This window comes from Mauremys mutica, chromosome 3 (genome assembly GCF_020497125.1).
Source record: "Mauremys mutica isolate MM-2020 ecotype Southern chromosome 3, ASM2049712v1, whole genome shotgun sequence".
NCBI classification, from domain to species: Eukaryota; Metazoa; Chordata; order Testudines; family Geoemydidae; genus Mauremys; species Mauremys mutica.
In genome coordinates this window covers 126192007-126214151 of record NC_059074.1, presented here as the reverse complement: position 1 = coordinate 126214151, position 22145 = coordinate 126192007, and the positions used below count along the sequence as shown (strand labels likewise).

Sequence of the window (22145 nt, the reverse complement as noted above, 5' to 3'; positions counted from 1 at the left end):
CATCTGTGGCTGGGAAAGGCCATTGTCAGTCGGAATACAGGGCAGAGGGGTTTTGCAGCATGAAGGATTAGAGAAGAGAGGGGTGTGAGGAAGAGGTAGGGAGCTGTCTTTTCGTATTAAGAATAACCAAATCAGGGCTCATTTTTACTATGTTTTTATTTCCATTGAAGGTGTTCTGGTTATGGCATGAGCTACATAGCTCTTGTGATTTATGCCATCACCTTCTCCCTCTCTCTGAGAGAAAACTTGTCTTGTGCTATTTATTTTGATGGTTCCTTTGCTTTTATACTATTCAGCCTCTCCTGAGGCTTGCTTTCTAGCACCCCAGGTCAGACAACAAAATTACCATTAAATATTTGTTTCTGCTCTCACCCCAAATGGTTCTACTATGGGCAATTACAGCTGTAAAGAGTTCTACTAGCTAGGCTCTGGTTTGCCACTACCCCAGGCAGTATGGTGCCAGGCTCCTGGGAGCGCTAGCGAAATGATTTGGGGTGTGGTATCATTAACATGCACAGGACATGCAGCTCTAAATCCACCAGACCCAGATGGTGCAGTGTTCACTTTCCTAGTGCCTGGCCCGGCCAGGGACTTAGAGCGAGTTGCCTGAGACTCAGTCTAGATAAGACATAGGTGATACTGTGGGTTGGAACCTGGGGATACAACAGAAGTAGTTCCTGCCCTGTGCCCGAAAGAGATTTTGCTTATCTTTTCTCCAAGATGTTTGCAATTTGGGGGTGCTACGGTGAAGCTTTTGGCCCAGAGAACCTTTTTCCTGCATATGGTAAGTAGTGTTCAAATTATGGGGAAAAAATAGGGGGTGGCTTTAATGTAACCAGTAGTGAGAAGTAAGGGGGAGTCATCAGACAGAAGTGAGGTAACCACTAAAAGTAGTATGGGGGGGCCTGCCCCTCCCCAGCCCCACCATAATTCAAGCACAGCTGGTAAGACATTCGTGACATTTTATTTTGGATCGAGAGCCCGCCAAGGCAATCCCGTACGTTTGTGACGTTCATGGGGATTACTGCAATGTATGTTTCATCTGCATGAGCCTCCGCATGAAGGCCACGTGGCAGTTTTGGTGGTGGACAAGGCAACTATATAACTATTAGACGGGTATGACTCAGAGGAAACACTTTACACCAGTTCTTTGATGACTTTACTGTTGTCACTTTTATTTCTGGGTCCCAGTCAAGGTGCTGACTTTGATCTGTAAAGACCTACAGGACATAGCTTAGATTAGAGCCTGGTTACTTGAGAAGTTGCCTCTCCTCATGTACCACCGTGTAAATGTCTTTATGTCACTTACAGAGTTTACTATTCCCCATGGCACATTTAAATAAGAACAGTCATATAACAGTACAGTGCCCCCAGCATCTAACAGTAGCCAACACAAACAACCCCAGATGACACCCTCGGAGAAAGCCTGGGTAAACAGACCTTACAATGTGCCCTTAAAGGCAACTGATTCAGGCTGTCAGATCTCTCCACTGTGAATGCTCTGCAGCCCTTCTTATAGGGGCCTGCCCAGCCCTGATTGACTGCTCCTCGCAGCCCTTCTTTGATTGGCTGCCTCCCACACAGGCGCCCTAGGGCTCTATTAACCCCGTAGAGCCCAGTGTGGGGCAGGCACCCCATCACAGGATTATAATTAATGGTGCAAACAAGCAGATTTCTAGATACTTAATCATGATTTAAAGATAAAAGTGACATGCAAAAACCACCAAACATTTCCTCAATACCCGTAAATGAGCACAAATCAGCTGCTTCATTGACGATCAGTAAACTTTTTTAAAAACAGTATTCTTAGGAATAAGCTTGATGTTTCTCATTTGCAGATGCAAACGCCATGTCTATTTTCCTAACCTGACTGAATGCAGTTTTCAATGACAGCTTTGCTGTGATGGTTATTTGGGACAAACCACTTAGCCTCGTTTCAGCCTTTATGTAGCAGCAAGAAGTATTACCCTGTAACAAAGGACATGGAATAGAATGGTCTCTTTCAAGAGATCTTTTTGGATTTCTTTAATAAGCTGCCTTTCGTAAGCTATGCAGAAATGAATTAAAGATTACGATAGTGAAAAGCACACAGTACTAAATAGTTTATTTTACACATAGGGAGTAAAAGAAATAAAAATACAACTATGTTACCACACCCGAATCACATTACAATGTATTCATCATCAAATGCTTAGAAAAGAGTAATTACATTTATACACACTGTCATCTATGATCAATATTAATGGGAAATAACTTGTTTCAGACTCTTTCTGTCTAGTTAGACTACATCTTCCAGATTGCTCAGTAATTTGAATGCAAATTTGTTTGTATTCTGAGCTGCAAAAAACAAAACAGAAAAATGAACAATTGCATAATCTTGCAGTTATTTAACACTTGCATGTGAGGAAAGAATAAAGGTAGATTGCTAGGAGTCTGCATGAGTTTACACATGTATTTTGGGTGCTGGAGTAAAAAGAAATTAAATAATGCTAGAGAGAGAGACAGAGACAATCAACAAGAAATATTTTTAACATTAAAGACTTCGGTCCAGATCTTCATGGAGTGTAAATCAACATGGCTCTATTGAAGTCTGAGGAACTGGACCATGGTCTTTAGATTTTTACTTAATAAACTACGTTCACATTAATGATTTTGTTTAATGCAGCATGTCTGGGTGGATCTACCATGCTGAATAATAAAAACAATATTTTTTTCAATTATATGGTGTCTTTCCAAAGGATCTCAAAGTGTCTTACAGCTATGGGGTATACATACAACACCACTGAAATGCAGCCATTTCTGGGGTAGACAGAGGTGCCAATTAGCACCTGAGTAAGGGGAAGGGAAATTTTGGGCAAGGTCATCAGGCAAACACCTGGTGGAAAGGAAAGTACCATGGGTTGGTTAATGTCTATTCAGGGCAGACTTGAGTGCAGTTTTAGAAGCTTCGTTCAAGAAACACCCACCCAGAAAGCTGTAGTTTAACTAAAATTCAGTGAATGCAAGTAAAATTCAATTCTACATATCTACTTGGAACGTGACCTTATGGTCCATGTGACAAAGTGGACCATATCATATCATATGCTTATCATATCTAGGCATATCATATCATATGCTTAGTCTCCTAGTCCATCCCCTTCTTCCTTACACCCGGTGGGAAGAAGTGAAATGTTCTCCACAGTGCAATTTCTGGTTTTCCTTGAGACGCATGGCATTCATTTATGATTTTAGAGAACACGACTTGTTATGAGCCTGATCCTTAATTGACTTTGAGAGGAGTTGTGGGTGCTCAGTCAGGCCGTAATTCTTTCAAGGAACAGAAAGGCCGGCAAAGGGACAAGGAACAAAACACATCAGACTTGTGCACTACCAGGGGATACAGATATCTACACTGTAAAATAATAACCAATCTCAGCCAGAAACTGGCTTGAACAACCTACATACAACACTGCGCCTAGAGCAGATGAATCACTTCTTATTGAGGATGATGTTACCCTCTTCGTCTTTGATTCGAACCCGTCCAGAGGAATACTTTGTTTCCTGTTGGCCACTGGAGTACACAGTCTTTATAGTGCCATCGGGGTACTCCCTCCTCTTGAACTGTGACGTGTGAATCTCCTTCTGCCCATTACTGAACATCACCATTTTATCACCGTTCCTGAAAAAAATGACAATCGATAAAGTATTCAGCCATGTACAAAAACCCAGAGTCCCCATGGGTGTATAGTACATCCTGACAAGAGTGGTGGAAGCTCCCTAAAATGGGGGGTGGGGGAGAGGGAGGGCACTGGCACCCAAACTGTGGCCCTGCCCCTCCGTGCCACCCCTCCCCACCTTGAGGCCATGCCCCCATGCCACCCCTTCTCCCTGAGCCTTCACCCTCACGCCACTCCTTCCCCTGAGGCCCTGCTCCTGCACCACCTCTTCCCGCCAAGACACACACACCCACACTCGCTCCTCTCCACCTCCTCCCCCTGTTGCTTGGTCTTATGGTTGGTAAAAAGTGATGGGGCCATAACCCCCTGGTCACCCGTTCTGGCTCCCCTGATCCTGACAGACTCCAGCAGTGGAAAATACACTGTGGGCAGGCTGCGACAGTATAATAGATAGCTGCAGAAACCAATGCTGAGGGCCAGGGCTGCCTCCAAAGTGGCCAGCACTGGACAGGGAATGGGTGTGGATATACTGAATCAACGCATTCCAAGAGCTGCTTCCAACAGTGGGGCTTTGATGGAGTCCCATCCATAACTTAAAACTGCTCCCTGCAGGTGAAAGCAACAAGGGAGGTGAAGCTGCAATTATGTTGCATGAAATGAATCCTCTCTATGGTGGATAGGCCCAGGCTGGTGCAATGACACACAGTTGACATCTCCTTGTGTTCACATGGGTGAAAGTAGCCCTAATGTTATATACACTGCTGCAGGAGACTGACAGGGTGCACAGGAATGCATCACTGAGACTGAATGTTCTTATGAATATATCTTATGAATATATATAACACATCAGATGGAAGCTTTCCCCTCCAAGTTTCCACACAGCTCTGATCTTCAACCACCCAAACGTAACAGCGTTTACAGAAGGACTGTGGTTCTCAGCAGTTCTCACAATGTGGTCTTCATCACAGACATGTGTCAGTATGTAAACTTAACTCAAATAATAATGAACAACATAATTTGCACTTACAGAGCACTCTTCATCCAAGAATCTTAAAGCACTTTACAAACAGTGGTTGTCACAATACCCCTGTGAGATATGTGGTGATAAGTATTATTATTACTCATTTTTCACTGAGGCACAGGGAGGTGTCACTTGCAATGACTTGCCCAAGGAAAGAGAGTCCGCAACAGAGGTAAGTATAGTCCAGGAGTCCAGATCTTCTGTCCCCTGCTCTATGCACTAACCCAGTGCACCTGACCCTCTGGTGCCTTGCCCCTTGCGTAACAAGTCATTACAGCTGAACAAAGTGAGTGTAAAGTGCTACTAAATCAAATCACACCCACTGTATCCAGCTGCAAATGACTATACAAGATGCAAGGCAGTGAAGAAACATCCCCAATGCTTCGCTCTGGTAAAAGCTTTCCTCCAGTCGTACTCCAAATCCTTTCTCTTTTCAATTCTTCTGAAACCTCCAAACAAATCAGTATGTACTGAAAACAAAACAACCCTCTCGTTTGTAAAAATGAACCCTGTAAGACACAAACTAAAGCTGTAGCCTTCCGCCCTCCCACCAGAAGAGCTGGTATACATCTGCTCAGTGCCCCAGTCATGTCACCTCACAGGATACTTACTTTTCTACTTTTACTACTGTACCATCTGGAAAAACCGTTTCCTCAAGCCCACCATCATAGAAGCGTTTCACTGTCTGATCTGGGAACACAATTTCTTTGGTGCCATCTGGGTGGTGTTTTTCTGTAGAAAACAATATTTTTAAAGTCTATTTAGAAACTTCATCATGTTGGTTTATATGAAACTACAGCATGTTCTTTCACAAGACATGGGGATGAGGAGAGAACTTTATAGATGATAACCTACTAAAAATGGTAAAGAATAAATAAGGATAAGCATCAAAACGGTGCTTTTACATCTGTAGATCTCAAAGCAAATATCAATTATCCACATTTTATAGATGGGGAATCCAAGGAAAAGTCCCAGTCTCCCAGAGTTAGAGTCAGGCAATTTTTTATAAGAAGATACTCCTGCAAAAGTTATGAGCTACCACATACCTATCTGATTGTTAGGGAACTGCAGCACCTCCAAGCCGTTTGGATAAGTGGTATGGGTTGTCTGTGCATCTGCATAATAATAAATCTGCAAGGACAGTGAAGAGTTTGTATTTTGTTTCTAATATTTTAATAATGGGATACAATTATAGCAACGTTTTTAAAAATCTCTCACAGAAAATGATTTTGAATTAACTTAGGGTATTTAGAATACATACAAGTAACTGTATTTATATTTCAACTCCTCCCTCTCCTCCTCCTCTTACATATAGGATATGTCCAGATTTTGCTGCTTTCTCCTCTACAACATATAAATGATCAACACAGTTGCTAAAATTATCTTCCTGGCCCACTGGATCCTTCCTCTTGCTCCCCCTTGCACACATAATGAAGTGTAAAATTCTCATCCTACCTTCAAGAACCTGCTCAACTCTACTCCAGCTCACATTACATTATTATCTCCTATTTGTATTATGGTAGCACCTAGAGGACAGGAGCCTATTGCACTGGCACCCTACAAACGTATAATAAAGAGACACTCCCTGCCCCAAGGAGCCATGTCTCACACTTTGCTTTGTATCATGGTTTCCATTTCCACCTGCTCCACCAAAGATGTAAGCATCAGTGCACCATTTGTTCCATCTTCTACTGCTCTCTTGGCATCTTTTCACTCTTCCACTTGTCTGTGGGGTAGACTCTCTAGCCCAGGGCACCAAGCCACCCTGCTTCTCTTTCAAATCTCTACTAAAAAAATCTCTTCTTCTACCCTGGCCACAAGATGTAGGGCCTTATAGTACTAGTCAATCTGCATAAAATATTGACAAGCTATTTAAAAAAAAAAAAAGAAAATACAGGTGTTTACACACCACTCTCTGATCCGGCATGATCTTCTTTATATCTCCATTGAAAAAAGTAACCACCGTCATCCTTTTATCAGCACTGATCTCTTTCTTGGTACTGTTGCGGAAAGTAATGATTCGACGGCCATCAGTAAGCACCTCTTCTACCTTTAAGCAAACAAAATACCCCACATAAGAGAAACAAAATGGGCCAAACAGCCCTCTCAGCTACATCATTGCAGCCTCAGTGCAGTCAGTAACGTTGCAGTGGTGTAACTGAAATGAGAGTGTCCTGCTAAATATCTCATTAACACAGGGACCTCAGGCTATGCTGCAGCCCTTCAAAGCTTATTTATATAGCATGGGTAAGTAATTCCTACGTCACCTGTGTGCCAACACAGAGACCTAAACATTGTCTATCTCTCTCTCTCCCCCACCCCCAAATGCAGGCTTTGGCAGGCTGGCCAGATTGCTATTTCCTCTCATTCAGTCTGAGTTTCAGAGGGCTGGCAAACACTGTGATTTCAATGAAGGATGACAATTCTGTAGCTACTCAGTTAGAGTGAGCTAAGACTCCTGATTAAGACAATCTAGTTAGTCTGCATATATCTTCACACAAGTCAGAACAAACTGAGTCCCCCACCAAGAAACCTAGGATCTGGGTGGAGGGGACCAAAATGATCTGATCAGATAAGCTGGCTATGGTGATGACATATGCAGATGGCAATTTTACTTCCAGATAATGTGACCCCATTAACAAGCACTTCAGCTCTATGGAAGCTAAATTTGCTGCATGCAGAGAGCCCCTGGGAAATCACTCATGACCACTTGACAAACAGACAGTGAACACATCATCCATGTACTTTTCTGCAGCTGATGTGTTTATCAGATGAGACCTGCTGTCCAGCAGAACCCAGTTAACCCAGGCTGGCTTTGCTGGAGTCACTAGGGCAGCTGCTTCTGATCATCAGGTTGCATTGATTTACATAACATAATCCACTCAGTGAAATCCCAGTGGAGGAGGTGGTCAGAAGAGCTGTGCCTTAACTCTACCATATGGTGCCAGTGTCATAAACCATTCCTCATGGGATAGGAAAGTCATGAACAGGAGAGAGGAGGAATACAAAAAATTTGTGGGGGAGGAAGAGAGTAAACTAAGGCTTCCCAAAACAGGCATTGTAATGGATACTTGGGACAATATTTTTATTTAAATTCAATTGTATTCAAAGATGCCTGGATAATAACTGAAAATTGTTATGAAGAACACTTTAACAAGAAGTATTGCTACCAAGAGGTCCAAGTGCGTTAGGGTGGGTGTTAATATCTCCCTCCACCTTTAATGCATACCACCTCTCTATCCCATTCCTCTAGCCCCGCCCCCCAAACAAGCCCAGAACAACTCTTGATTTTATGAGCTGAAAGAAGTGGTGAAAATGCCTAATCTTTTCATGATTGTTTTCCTTTCCAGATGCGGAACTACAGGTCCTGCATTTGCTACTTCTGTGAGAAGGAACTGTGACAGGTAGAGGCTGTCAGAGCCCATCTCAATGATAACTGTGACGAGCTGGTGGTCTCTGGCCAGTCCCCACCAGCCAGGCAGTATCTACATCATATAAACTCCCATTAAAGCAACCGGCATTAATTGACACCCTCACTGGTAGCATTTGCAGAGAGGTCTAGGACTGAATGGACATGAGGACTGAACTAATGTCTCATGCCTTAAGCCCTGGTCTACACCAGAAAACTGACCCATAGCTGACAATGGGTCCCCCCTAAATTAGTGCTGAAAACAGTTTAATGGGACAAGATGGTTTGTAGCAATGTAACACAAGAGTTGGCGGGAGCCTGGGTGCAAGTCTCAACCACACTTCCTGTAATGGCATTGGAAAGAGGGCTGCCCAATCCATGCAAGCAGTTAAACACCACACCTAGGTAGCACTTTTTCATCTGTAGATGGTAGGTGTTGTTATATCCAGTTTACAAATGGGGTAACTGAAGCAGACAGGATAAGTGACTTGCCAAAGGTCACATGGTGAATCCAGGTGTCTGGATTCCAAGCTCGTTAGTTGAATCAAATTTCCCAAAACATATGGTGTGATCTTTACATTTTTGCTTTCCTGTGGAGGAGGGAAACTTCACTTACAAAACGTTCTCTGGAGCCTTTGTAACAGTAATTCATAGCCATATCAGGGATCCTATTGGTCACCCCTTTTCTACCCTTACATCTGCGTAAGGTCCCTTACCTTGCCATCTGCATACTCTATTTTTTCTCGCACCTCCTCATCACTCTTTTTGCTTTCTTCATATAGCGAAGATCTTCTGGATAATGTTGATTTTGGAGGAGAAGTCTATGAAAACATTATAGTCCCTGTTATATTGTTACATGAACACAGAGTTTTGCTATTATTTTTGCTAATCTTAATCAACTCTGCCAAAAATATGGTAATCAGGAGAGCATTACTATGGGAGACAAGTACTGCACAGAAGGGTGAGACATGGGGCCCTGTTCTCATTTATATGGCGGCCCCTTCAGGCTGCTCTGGCTTAAAATGGGCTTAAGTTATATTTATACCCACGGTGTAAAGGGCCCTCAATGTAAGTGAGAATCAGGCCCACAGTGTCCAGACCCATCCTGAACCAATATTAGCTACAGTCAGGGAGTGTGTGTGTTTTGTTTTGGAGGCAGAAATCCAGTGGAACACAAAGTCTTTCTCCTGGCAGGATAGTAACCCATTCAGGTGAGCAACACAAGAGAGAAACAATAAGCTGCAGACAGTTTAGGGTGTGAGAGTGAGCCAGCACCCCAAATCACCAGCGCCATCTGGGACCTGGGCCTCTCAGTTCCAGCTGGCAAGGGGGTTACAAGAATATCCTGATCTGATGCGTTCTGGTTCACCAAAGAATATCATATGAGGTCTTAAATGAAAGCCAGGGTCACATTGGCCATTGATACCACTGTGAAACGTATGTACAGATACTACAGAAAGAGTTACATATCTATGCTAAAAATATGTTCTTAAATTCGGTATTACAGCAGAGGTGGAGAAACAGGTTTCCTGTCAGAAAAAAAGATATTTATTCACCTGTTTCTCTGTTGCATGTAAATGAAGCATCATAAGCTAACACAATGGAGGCACATTTACATATGAAGTCAACAGGGAGACGTGAAATCAACAGGAAAGAGCACACAGGAAAAGCAAACGATGGGTTATCCCATCTCGGAGTATAGACAATGAACTTTGGGGAAGGCAAAAGTTAGTAACCTGCAACTAGGAATTAAACAGGTAGTGTGTTTACATCCATGAAAACAGGATCTTAACCAGCCTTGGTTGAAGATGCTGCAAAAGGCTTTGGGCGAGATAAACTAGACAGGAGGTTAACCTAATAGTTAAGTTTAGTCTCTAGAAAGCAAGTCATGATTTTGTTTTATATATCACCCTTTTGTTCCATTATCCTTACTCACTATCTCTTGAACCTTTGATAATAAACTTATTGTTGTTCTCACTATATATAAAACTCAGCGCTGGGGTATTAAACAAAGTGCTGATCCTGAGCTGAATCATACAAGCTGGTGTGTATGCCGTTCCCCTGGGGACTGCAGCCCTGGTATTTCTGTGAGTGTTCAGTGGAGAGGGGGCCGGATGCTACAGGGCAAATGCTTCAAAGGGGTTCAGGGACTGGGGTGCACCTATTGTTAAGCTGCAAGGCAAAGGAAGGGTGGGCACAGCCCAGAGGAGAGGGCTTGGGTGGCTAACAGGCTGGAGGTATCAGGTTGCTGACAGCCAGTTAAGCACAAGGAAGTCTCCCTCTCACTGGAGACAGGGTGGGGGTGTAACAAGGTGACCCCAAACTCTGTCACAGCATTCCAGAAGCTGTCCACCCTCTCTGCAGTTCCTTAGTAATGCCTCTGCCCATCCTGCCAAGATAAGGGCCTCCCTCACCTTTTGCATTATTCATGCTTCCTCAGTGGTATTTTCACCAGTGGTCCCCCTTCTCTCTGAATTTAGCTGTCTTCCATTCCCCATTTCTTCCTAATCCAGATTTCCTAACGGTGGCCCAAAACACTATGGGGTTTTCTCTGCTGCCTGCCGATGTATGCCAAGATATCTCCAAAGGGTCAGAGTGCTGCTTTTGCAGCAAAGCCTTCTGGGCACATTAGCAATGTCAGGCAATGACATAAAACACACACTCTGAGGTGCTCTGAAGACAGCTGTGGCAACTAAACTGTAGTTAAAAAATATTTAGTTTTGCTTAAGCTTTGCACTGGAGCTATGAGCAGCCCCAAGTCTTGCAGAGAAAATAATCCCTCTTCCTACTCCTACAAAGTCATATGCATTTTCATCAGGCAACAGAAGGCAAGGCCTTTCAGGAGCCTGAACTAATATTAACCCATGAAAGAAATGTGAAATAGTCTAACGATTAGGAAAGAAGGCTGAAATGGAGGGTTCTGTTTTCCCAGGTGTATTTTATTTTGCTTGGATTGACGAAACAACATTTCAGCACACGGTTGCATGGCTGGAGCTATGGGTGTTGAAGATCAGTACGTGAACCAGTACCTATAATTAGCTCAAACCTTTGCTTCAGCATCCAGTACTGCATAAAAACTTTCTGCTGGTGTTTTTCTGCCACTTGGGATTATGCTGTTTCTCCTGGAGAGTGTCACAGAGGCTGTTTGATCCCAAGGTTTAAGTGATTTTTGAGTCCTTTGAAGGCACAGATTCTCTTTCTCCTATGTCAAGATGAAAATATGAAGTTGCAACGTAAACCTCCTTAAGACAAATTGTTATAAAGAGCTATTTTCACAGAGAAACATACCATAGGATTTGTAAGATGTCACTATATTGTTTTATGTACAGTCAGCACCAACAGATGGGAGGGAAAATGAAGCAGACTGAATACTGGCCCCACTGAAGACAATGGTAATTTTGCCAATGACTGAAATGGGACTAGGATTTAACTCGGTGTCTGTGAAAGCTGAAGTATAAATCTTGCTGGATGATTAAATATTTCTCTATGTATAAATATACCTGTGTTTCCTCATTGTTACTGCAGGATGCAGAGCTACAAACATCTTCATTCTGGTTGCGAAAGAGGACTGTGTCCTCCGAACTACCTGAGGTGGATGAAAATCTGCCTACAGGGTGTGGAAAGAAAAACAGATTCAAAAGGTCAGTGCAGGCCTAGGAAAGTGCCCAGTCATACAACTGCCACAGTGTTGTTTCAGAGTCCATTTTAAAAATGCTGACTTTCAGATTCATGCAACACATTGCTTATTGCAGCAATAATCTCATTCTTGTTGACAGCAACACTTGGTGCTGCCTCCTCCTGGAGCAAAAGAAAGAAGCCATACACTCACCTGCAGACCACTGCTGGCAGGTGGAAAGTTCCCACAAATCATAGCCATAGAAATATAGGGCTTGCAGGAAATCTTACCTTTTATGTAAGAAGATGAGTTGGTTTCCTTAGACACAGTCAAGTGTGAGACGGGAAGTACAGGTGACTTCCTGCCATAGGTTCTTTGTTCATTAAGAGATGATTGATGCATAACCTAAAACAAAATGAAGAGTTTTAGACAAGTATACAGTCCTACCACCTCTGTAACTTGGCAATTCTCAGTGTATGAATGGTCACGTGTGAACTTCTCCTGGGCTGTCAGGAAATGAAGTCTGTACCATAAATAACTGATATGGTATCTACAATTTGTTTCTATTTAACTGTCTTCCTCTCCCCCAACATAAGCATATTGCTTGTCATCTTAGATTGTAAACTCATTGGGGCAGCACATGTCATAATGGATCCATGATCCCAACCAGCGCCTCTGAGCAATATCATAATATGAACAGTAAATAATTATAACAATCAGAAGAGTCTACACTATTAACTGGTTACCTTCTCTGGCTCAAAGGGTGTTAATCTTCCTTGATGGGGTGTTCTCCTGCCAGTGGGTGTTGTACTTCTGCTATGAAAGTGATTAGATGGTGTCTTTTCTCTGGGTTCCCTGGTTACTGATTTCAAAGACTCAGTCCTTTGCACTGTACTCTTCATTGCCTGAAATGCATTCAATATTTTTGCATTAAATATACACTGTCAGGTTAAAAAAAATCACACTGAAGTCATTCTGTAAAAGTAGCAAAAATAATTTGCTTATTTCAAAATTGTTAGAATTTTTTTTTAAATTTGCGTTTCACTATTTTTTGCTGTTTGTTTACTTTTCATGTTTTTCTCTCTGCTTGGAAAACGGAAGTGGACAACCCACTTTCACTTTTGTTTCAAAGCAGTTTCATTTTCTGGTTCTTGTAAAGCTGGAACAACCCTGCGAAAATCACAGCAGCAGGATGTTCACATATTAAGCACTTATAGATTCATAGAGTGAAATCTGGCCCTACTGAAGTTAATGGCAAAACTCTCATTGACATCACTGGGGCCAAGATTTAACTCACAGTGTTTAAGGCCAGCCAGAACCATAACAATTGCCTTGGGTCAAATTTTCAAAAGCCCTTATGTGACTTTGGAGCCTAAGCCTCATTTTAAAAAATGGCATCAGGCATTCAGGAGCTAAAGTCCCACTGACTTTCAGTGTGACTCAGAGGCAGTGCTAGCCTATTGGGGGCCCTAAGCAGGAATATTCCCCCCCCCCAACATATCATAAAAAGCAAATGGGGGTCCCCTTGAGCTGCTTGGGCCCTAAGCAATTGCTTAGTCTGCTTATGCCTAGCACCAGCTCTGATGTGACTTAGTCTCTTTTGAAAATGGGATTTAGGCTCCCAAGTCTCTTAGGTGCTTCTGAAAATTGTATCCCTAGTCTGACCTCATACGTAACACAGACCATAGAATTTCACCCCGTAATTCCGGCATCAGCTCATAGCTTCTAGATGAACTAGAGCATATTGTTTAGAAAGACATCCAGTCTTGAGGACAAACATCCAATCTAGGCCACCCCATTCAAAAGTGGGGCAATGACAAGCTAATAGTTCACACACAATACAAATGCTGCCCTTTTGTGTCTGTGCACATTACACAATACAGTCTTTATTCACCTGATCACATTTTACTTCACAAATAATACAATAGAGAATTTTAAGGGTTTTTTTCCCCTAAAATCTTCCTGCCATCTCTATTCACGTTGCACAGTAACCTCATTTCACAAGTAACTGCCTTTCACGTGTTTTTAAATTCCAAGTTACTTCAGTGTTTGGGCAGGCAAATGTGGTAATTGCTGCAGCTACTGTGGGAAGGAGCTTCCACATGTGCCTGGACGCTAGAACCTATTTGTGTTATGAGATCATTAACTGCAGAGGCAGGAGGAATCTCCGTTCATCTGACTGACAAGGCACAGATGTAGACTAGGTGTAAAAAAAAGGCAGGGGAAGGATTATTATTCGAGATGTTCAAATGGAAACAAAATAAAAAAAGTCTCAACTTGAAGCCAGGAGGAGGAAAATTTTAACTAGATATTTAGGAAAAAGTTCTGAAAAGCGAGATGCATCAGTCAATGGTGTAATCCAGGCACAAAAAAGCAGTCAAAGGGCTATCAATATGAGCCCAGTGCTGCACTCATTATGGTCAAATGAGAGTTTTGCCATTGATTTGACTGGAAGTAGGATTAGGTCTTATGTGCACTAAAGAGAAATTGGGCCAAATTCTGTGTGGTCTCTTTCGTAATTATGCAAGGCCTAAAACAGAGAAAATACTGGATTTCAGCTTTGCAGAGATAAGGCTGCAGAGCAGAGAGCCCATGAAAGGAGACTTCACAGCCTCCCGTGTGCAAGTCTCTAGTGTGTCTCTCTCTTCAGGACCAAAGAGCCAGGAAGGGGAAGGGGAGGCTGGAAGAGTGGATGGGGCAAAGCTACTGGATCCTCTCACACTGGGCAAATTCAAGGGCCAAAACCATGTATTGGGGCAGGGGCACAGTACACTTTGATAACTACAAATAGGCAATTCAGTTAGGCTTAAAATAGGAGACAGATGATTGTCTCACACCAGTATGGAGTTAGGAAGAGTGCAAGGAAAACTTTACTACTGCACGTTCTTAGTGCTGAGTCACACACGGGGCTATGTAGAAAAGGTGACCCCATGTAGCTGGACACTTTTGTTTACATACATTTTGGTCCTAGAAATCATTCTCTAAGATAAGTCTCATGTTTTTAAACTGTGGAAAAGTGACTGTTTCCAATAAGGACCCGAGTTTTATCCATACTTTCATATTCACATCTCTGGGGGGATGTTTCTCCACTGGCGTTTTCCTCCCCACCGGAGTGGTGTTGCGACTCTTATGGCTACTTCGCAATGACCTTTCTTCTAGGTTAGCCAGAGACGATGTCCCTCTCAAAATAGCTTCTGAAACCTAATGGAGAATTTATGATAAACAAAGCAATGGTTTATCCATCACATCTAACAGAACCAGTCACTTCATCTTGTACCTGGTGAAAAAACTCGCACCAACCCTTCACATTTTCTGAGGTAACAAGGCAATATGACATAAGTACACAGGTAGCTACTATTCACTCAGCTAGACCACAGGGGAGTGGAGGGAGCAGGTGGCACCAGTTTTATCCCAAACAAAGAGATCAATACGGAATGGAAATCCCTCACTATTAGGTGCCTGGAGTTGGAAAATGTAATGGCTCTGACAAGAGATAAAACAGAATCACCCTAAGTTTATACACAAAAGACTAGATCCCACATCTGGTTGAGTTATGCTCCTCTGAGCCTGGGGCTAGCCAGGGACAGGATGGTCCCCAGCATAAATTACAGCAGCCTCAGGGTCATGCCCCCTATACGGTGCCCTTATGCCAGCTGAGGATTCTCCAGCCCAGAGGGATTCTTCAGAGGCTGAAGGCCCAGGCTTTGTGGCTCTTTTGCACCACCAGAGCAGGCCAAAGCAGGTGGAGTGGGGGCCAGAATCTAGAAAAAAATTTCCAGCGTATTTTGCCTTCTCTAGCTCTTGCTTTGATTGGGATTGTTATACAGTTTTGTTCTGTACTGGTGTCCTTTATGTTGCATACAGCACAGCTGGAATAATTTTTCTCTGTGACCTTCACTATGCATAAAAAGAAGCGTCATCAGAAGTAACAGGCAGATTTCAGTCTAGTTAAAAATCAAAATTAAATTTGAATTTGGGATTACATTTCCCAAAGAAGCCTAAGGGAGTTAGGGGCTTAATTCTCATTAATGCTATATTAAAATTACATTAAAATATATAAAGATTATTTACCATTTCCCTTGCTTTATCAAGTGAAATTGGTGGTTCCAGGCACCTTGTAAAGAAGAATATAGTTACTGTCACTTACAAAGGGAAAGATGTCCCAGTGGTTAGGGTACTAGCCTGGGACTGGTTATTTCCCTGAGAACAATTGGCTGAGAGAGAGAGAGAGAGAGAGAGAGAGAGAGTATGCACATGCATTCCTGATTCTGCAGAAATCTTAAAACGTTGAATTGCTCTGACATTGGTATACCAGACACTTCCACTGCTCAGACAACCACCTACAGACAATAGATCCTTCAGTACCGGGGTTTCTGATTTTCTGCTTATGAAATCCACAGCTCCAGATTTCTTTTCTGCTTCCAGCCTCTGATGCTCTGAAACTCTGAGCTCATCTCGAAGTTCCAGGTTCTGTTTGGTCAGCATCTCAATCTGATTTTTTAGCTTGCCATGGGCAGCATGCCAGTGGGACTCATTTCTCCTGAACTCCTCCTGGAGCCCTGCAATCTGCTGTTTTAACATCTGTTATTAGAGAAAGGCACATAACATTAGTGCACCATTCTAGACGAGGCAAGTGCATCTCATGCATTTGGAAAGACACATGAAATCTGTGGTTTTGCTTAAAGCTTTATTGAAACTTTTCATTATGGCATCAAATCACACACAACAAATCACACAAGATCTACCAAAATACACAGCAATAAAACAAACAAACAAACAAACAAACAAACAGAAATCCATGCTGCAGAAGGGCCAAAGGAGCCTAAGAAAAAGGAATAGGTATTAGCCCCCTACAGTATTTAAGGTGTACTGACAAGCATCTACAGCAGTGAGATATTAAGCCAAAAAGGGATGATTTTCAGAACTGCTGAACACCCACTATAAATGAAGTCAGTGGAAGTTGCTGGTGATCAATACTTTTCAAAATCAGGCTCTAACATTCCAACCATCATGGAGCATCTCACTGTGTTTGCATTAAAAAAAAAAAAGATTTTCTTTAAGTGGCTTGGACTGATGGAACAATTTGACTGATTCAAGTTCTGATCCTAATGAGTCTAGAACATTCACAACTCTTGCTGATGTCAATGACAACTCAAGCCTGGATGTCTTTCAAAAAGACATGCTGTAGCTCAAACAGAAGTTATGGGCTTGATGCAGAGATTAGTAGATGAGGTTATTGGGCCTGTGTGATGCAGGAGGTCAGCCTAAATGATCATAATGGTCCATTCTGATCTTAAAATAAAAATCTATGAATCTATGGACACTGGCCAAGCCATTTTAGAAATACATTTAAGCGTACATCTCCTTAGACATGCCCTGCCCCTTTATTAACCCTGCACCTTTAAATGTAAAGGAGTGGATGTGCAAAGATCTCGAGCTTTTCCTTTGCTCAGGGAGAACTACACCTAATGCTTAATTGTAATCTGCCATTTTGACAAATAGGGAGTAACTGGCTGAGAATTTGAAAGTGGAAGGCATCTTGGGTGAAAGTGATCACGAAATGATAAGAGTTCATGATTCTAAGGAATGGTAGGAGGGAGAACAGCAAAATAAAGACAATGGATTTCAAGAAGGCAGACTTTAGCAAATTCAGGGAGTTGGTAGGTAAGATCCCATGGGGTACAAGTCTAAGGGGAAAAACAGTAGAAGACAGTTGGCAGTTTTTCAGAGACATTATTAAGGGCACAAGAGCAAACTATCCCATTGCATAGGAAAGATAGGAAGTATGGCAAGAGATCACCCTGGCTTAACCAGGAGATCTTTAATGATCTAAAAATAAAGAAAGAGTTCTACAAAAAGTGGAAACTAGGTCAAATTACAAAGTATGAATATAAACAAATAACACAAGTATGTAGGGACAAAATTAGAAAGGCCAAGGCACAACATGAAATCAAACTATCTGGAGACATAAAGGGTAACAAGAAAACATTCTATAAATACATTAGAAGGAAGAGGAAGACCAAGGAGAAGGTAGGCCTGTTACTCAATGAGTAACATAGTGAATGCCAGTGAAAATGAGGTAGGATCAGAAGCTAAAATAGGGAAAGAACAAGTTAAAAATTACTTGGACAAATTAGATGTCCTCAAGTCACCAGGGCCTAATGAAATGCATCCTAGAATACTCAAGGAGCTATTAGCAATTATTTTTGAAAAGTCATGGAAGATATAATGCCAATCTATAAAAAGGGAAATACAGACCAGTCATCTTAACTTCTGTACCCAGAAAGATAATGGAGCGAATAATTAAGCAATCAATTTGCAAACATCTAGACGATAATAAGGTGACAAGTAACAGTCAGCGTGGATTTGTAAAAAAACCAAATTGTGTCAAACCAACCTGATAGCTTTCTTTGACAGGGTAACAAGCCTTGTGGATGGAGGGAAGTGGTAGACATGGTATATCTTGACTTTAACAAAGCTTTTGATACTGTCTTACATGACTGTCTCATAAACAAACTAGGGAAATACAGCCTAGATGGAGCTACTATAAGGTGGGTGCAAAACTGTTTGGAAAACCATTCCCAGAGCGCAGTGATCAGTGGTTCATAGTCATGCTGGAAGGGCATAATGAGTGGTGTCCCACAGGGATCAGTTCTGGGTCTGGTTCTGTTCAAAATCTTTATTAATGATTTAGATTAGGGGTCTCAAACACGCGGCCTGCTGGGCTATTTCCTGCCACTCGCCAAGTGGCCCGCGCCCGCCCCCCTGGCCTAACTCCCAGGGCCGCCCAGAGGGGAGGGCAAGTGGGGCAATTTGCCCCAGGCCCTGGGCCCCGCAGGGGCCCCCACGAGAGTTTTTCAGGGCCCCTGGAGCGGGGTCCTTCACTTGCTCCGGGGACCCCGGAAATCTCTCGCGAGGCCCGGGCCCCTGGAGCGTCTTCTGCTCCGGGTCTTTGGCGGTAATTCGGTGGTGGAGGGTCCTTCCGCTGGGACCCGCCGCCGAAGTGCTGTGAAGACCCGCGGTGGGGGGTCCTTCTGCCCCAGGACCCACTGCCGAAGAGCTGGGTCTTTGGCAGTAATTTGGCGGCGGGGACCCCCCACCGCAGGTCTTCAGGGCACTTTGGCGGCGGGTCCTGGAGCAGAAGGACCCCCCACCGCCGAAGCGGGGGCCCCCCGCCGCCGAGGACCCCAGGCCCCCTGAATCCTCTGGGCGGCCCTGCTACCTCCAGGCCAGGGGTGGGCAAACTACAGCTGCAGGATTGCCCCCTCAAGCTCCGCGCCGCTCCCTGAAGCAGCTGCCATCATGTCCCTGTGGCCTGCGGGGGGGAGAAGCAGAGGGCTCTGTCCGTGTGTTGCCCTGGCTTCCAGGCACTGCCCCCGCCCCTCCCCGCAGCTCCCACTGGCCAGGAACGGGGAACCACGGCCAATGGGAGCTTCGGGGAGGTACCTGGATGTGTGGCAAGCAGCACATGGTTCCAGCTACTTCCCAGAGCAGAGTGGGGCCGGGCCGGCAGCCTGCCCTGGCCCCAGTGTGCGCTGCTGCCACCCCAGAGCCCGAAGCCCTCCTGCACCCCACCCCCCTACTCTCTGTCCTGAGCTCCCTGCCTGCACCTCAACCCCCTGCCCTGAGCCCCCTGCTGCATCCCACACCCCTTCTGCATCCCAACCCCCTGCCCTGAGCCCCCTGCTGCATCTCACACCCCTTCTGCATCCCAACCCCCTGCCCTGAGCCCCCTGCTGCATCTCACACCCCTTCTGCACTCCAATCACCTGCCCTGAGCCCCCTGCCTTCACCTCAAACCCCTGCCCTGAGCCCCCTGCCTGAACCTCAACCCCCTGCTGCACCGCAACCCCCTACCCTGAGCCCCCTCCCGCATCCCACACCCCTCCTGCACCCCAACTCCCTGCCCTGAGCTCCCTGCTGCACCCTGAGTCCCCTGCCTGCAGCCCAACCCCCTGCTGCACCTCAACCCCCTGCCCTGAGCCCCCTGCTGCACCCTTCACCCCTTCTGCATCCTGAGCCCCTGCCTACAACCCAAACCCCTGCTGCACCTCAACTCCCTGCCCTGAGCCCCTGCCACCCCCCTCATGCACCCTCTGGGGGCAGGGAGGGGGCAGAGTTGGGGTGGGGACTTCAGGGAAGGGGTTGGAATGGGGGCAGGGAAGGGGTAGGAAGAGGCGGGGCCTCATGGGAGGGGTAGAGTGGGGGCAGGGCCGGAGGCAGCGATGGGGTGTGTGTCAGTGATGCGGCCCTCGGGCCAATGAACTAGCCCTCATGTGGCCCTTGTGATCATTTGTGTTTGCGACCCCTAATTTAGATAATGGCATACAGAATACACTTATAAAGTTTGCGGATGATACCAAGCTGGGAGGGATTGCAAGTGCTTTGGAGGACAGGATTATAATTCAAAATGATCTGGACAAACTGGAGAAATGGTCTGACGTAAACAGGATGAAATTCAATAAGGACAAATGCAAAGTACTCCACTTAGGAAGGAACAATCAGTTGCACACACACAAAATAGGAAATGACTGCCTAGGAAGGAATACTGCGGGAAGGGATCTGGGGGTTATAGTGGACCACAAACTAAACATGAGTCAACAGTGTAACATCGTTGCAAAAAAAGCAAACGTCCTTCTGGGATGTATTAGCAGAAGTATTGTAAGCGAGACACAAGAAGTAATTCTTCCGCTCTACTCCATGCTGATTAGGCCTCAACTGGAGTATTGTGTCCAGTTCTGGGTGCCACATTTCAGGAAGGATGTGAACAAATTGGAGAGAGTCCACAGAAGAACAACAAAAATGATTAAAGGTCTAGAAAACATGACCTATGAGGGAAGATTGAAAAAACTGGGTTTGTTTAGTCTGGAGAAGAGAAGACTGAGAGGGGACATGATAATAGTTTTCAAGTATGTAAAAGGTTGTTACAAGAAGGAGGAAGAAAAATTGTTTGCTTAACCTCTGAGGATAGGACAAGAAGCAATGGGCTTAAATTGCAGCAAGGGAGGTTTAGGTTGGACATTAGGAAAAAAGTTCCTAACTGACAGGGTGGTTAAGAACTGTAATAAATTGCCTAGGAGGTTGTGGAGTCTCCATCATTGGAGATTTTTAAGAGTAGGTTAGACAAGCACCTGTCAGGGATGGTCTAGATAATACTTAGTCCTGCCACGAGTGCAGAGGACTAGATTACCTCTCAAGGTCTCTTCCAGTTCTATGATCCTATTATTTTTCTTGCACTAAGTGGTTTTGCATTCATTCTTTGTGTATTTCCAGACAAATTGAACTATGTCTTTTAAATCCTTGACCCTTTGGAAGAAACCCCTGCAAACCTCAACCCCTAACACTAGCAAAGCCAGTGAGGAAAAGCAGCAGTTTTCCCATCCTCCCTCTCCCATCTCTTCATCTTCTCCCTCCTTTCTTCCTTCAAGCACATAATTCTTTCTTCTTCTGCAACTTCACCATGAATAGCGCACAGTGGGGTAGTGGAATTGTGATTTGCCTCTTAATCTGCCAAATCTGCGACATGCCTCCAAACTGAGGTGGACACAAGAAAGCTATTTATTTCTATATTTATGTACCCACCATTGTGGCACCGGGGCCCTTGATGTATACATTGACAGGCTTGATCCTGCAGAAGGGCAGGTGTGTATTGTTTCTTGGTAAAAGCAGAAGGTGAAAAGAGATGAGCAGGCAAAGACAGCGGGGGTCCCCGATCTTGCAAGGATGAATGATGCTGTGCACCTGCTATGTTATTAATATAAGGCATTTGACTTAATCTTGCATGCAGTGTTGCTGTGGCCATGTTGGTCCCAGGATAGCAGCGAGACGAGATGGGTGAGGTAATATCTTTTATAGAGAAGTTGGACAATTTTTAAAAGTTGGTCCAATAAAAGGTATTACCTCACCCACCTTGTGTCTCTTGATCCTGCATGACTTTGTAATTAAAAAATCAGCACTATATAAAATCAATGTACCCCTATTAAATGGATTATAAACTGATTAATTGATAGATCTCAAAAAGCAATTGTAAATGGGGAATCATCATCCAGTGAGGTGTTTGTAGTGGAGTCCCACTGGGATTTGTTCTTGGCCAAGTGCTATTCAATATTTTTATAAAAGCATTGCTGGTAAAATGTACAGATGACACCAAAATTGGTGGCATGGTAAATAATGATAGGAACAGGCCAGTTATAGAGAGTGATCTTAGCAAGCTGAGCTCATTTGAACAACGTTTATTTTAACTGAGCCAAATGCAAAGTCATACATTTAGGAACAAAGAATGTAGGTCATAGTTCCAAGATAATGGACTGTATCCTGGAATGCACTGGCAAAGAAAAGGACTTGGCCTTAGATAACCAATTAAACATTAGATCCCAGTGCAGTGCAGTGCTGTAGCTAAAAGGGCAAACGTGATTCTTGGATGTGTAAGCAGGGGAATATCAA

At 44.0% G+C, this 22145-nt stretch overlaps 1 protein-coding gene across 1 annotated transcript in view; it reads right to left on the bottom strand.

Moving 5' to 3' along the window:
• Positions 1-2127: 2127 nt before the first annotated feature.
• The window catches only part of LOC123367583 (centromere protein J-like), a 67186-nt gene continuing 47168 nt past the window's right edge, over positions 2128-22145 (bottom strand). Inside the window, exons 11-21 of the mRNA XM_045011904.1 lie at positions 16047-16283; positions 14757-14903; positions 12449-12607; positions 11993-12107; positions 11587-11693; positions 11133-11288; positions 8803-8907; positions 6587-6727; positions 5724-5808; positions 5289-5409; positions 2128-3658 (exon numbers count right to left, since the gene is read on the bottom strand). Of these exons, the coding sequence (XP_044867839.1) occupies positions 3469-3658; positions 5289-5409; positions 5724-5808; positions 6587-6727; positions 8803-8907; positions 11133-11288; positions 11587-11693; positions 11993-12107; positions 12449-12607; positions 14757-14903; positions 16047-16283 (1563 nt within the window). The 3' untranslated portion in view covers positions 2128-3468. The remainder of the gene's footprint in view (positions 3659-5288; positions 5410-5723; positions 5809-6586; positions 6728-8802; positions 8908-11132; positions 11289-11586; positions 11694-11992; positions 12108-12448; positions 12608-14756; positions 14904-16046; positions 16284-22145) is intronic.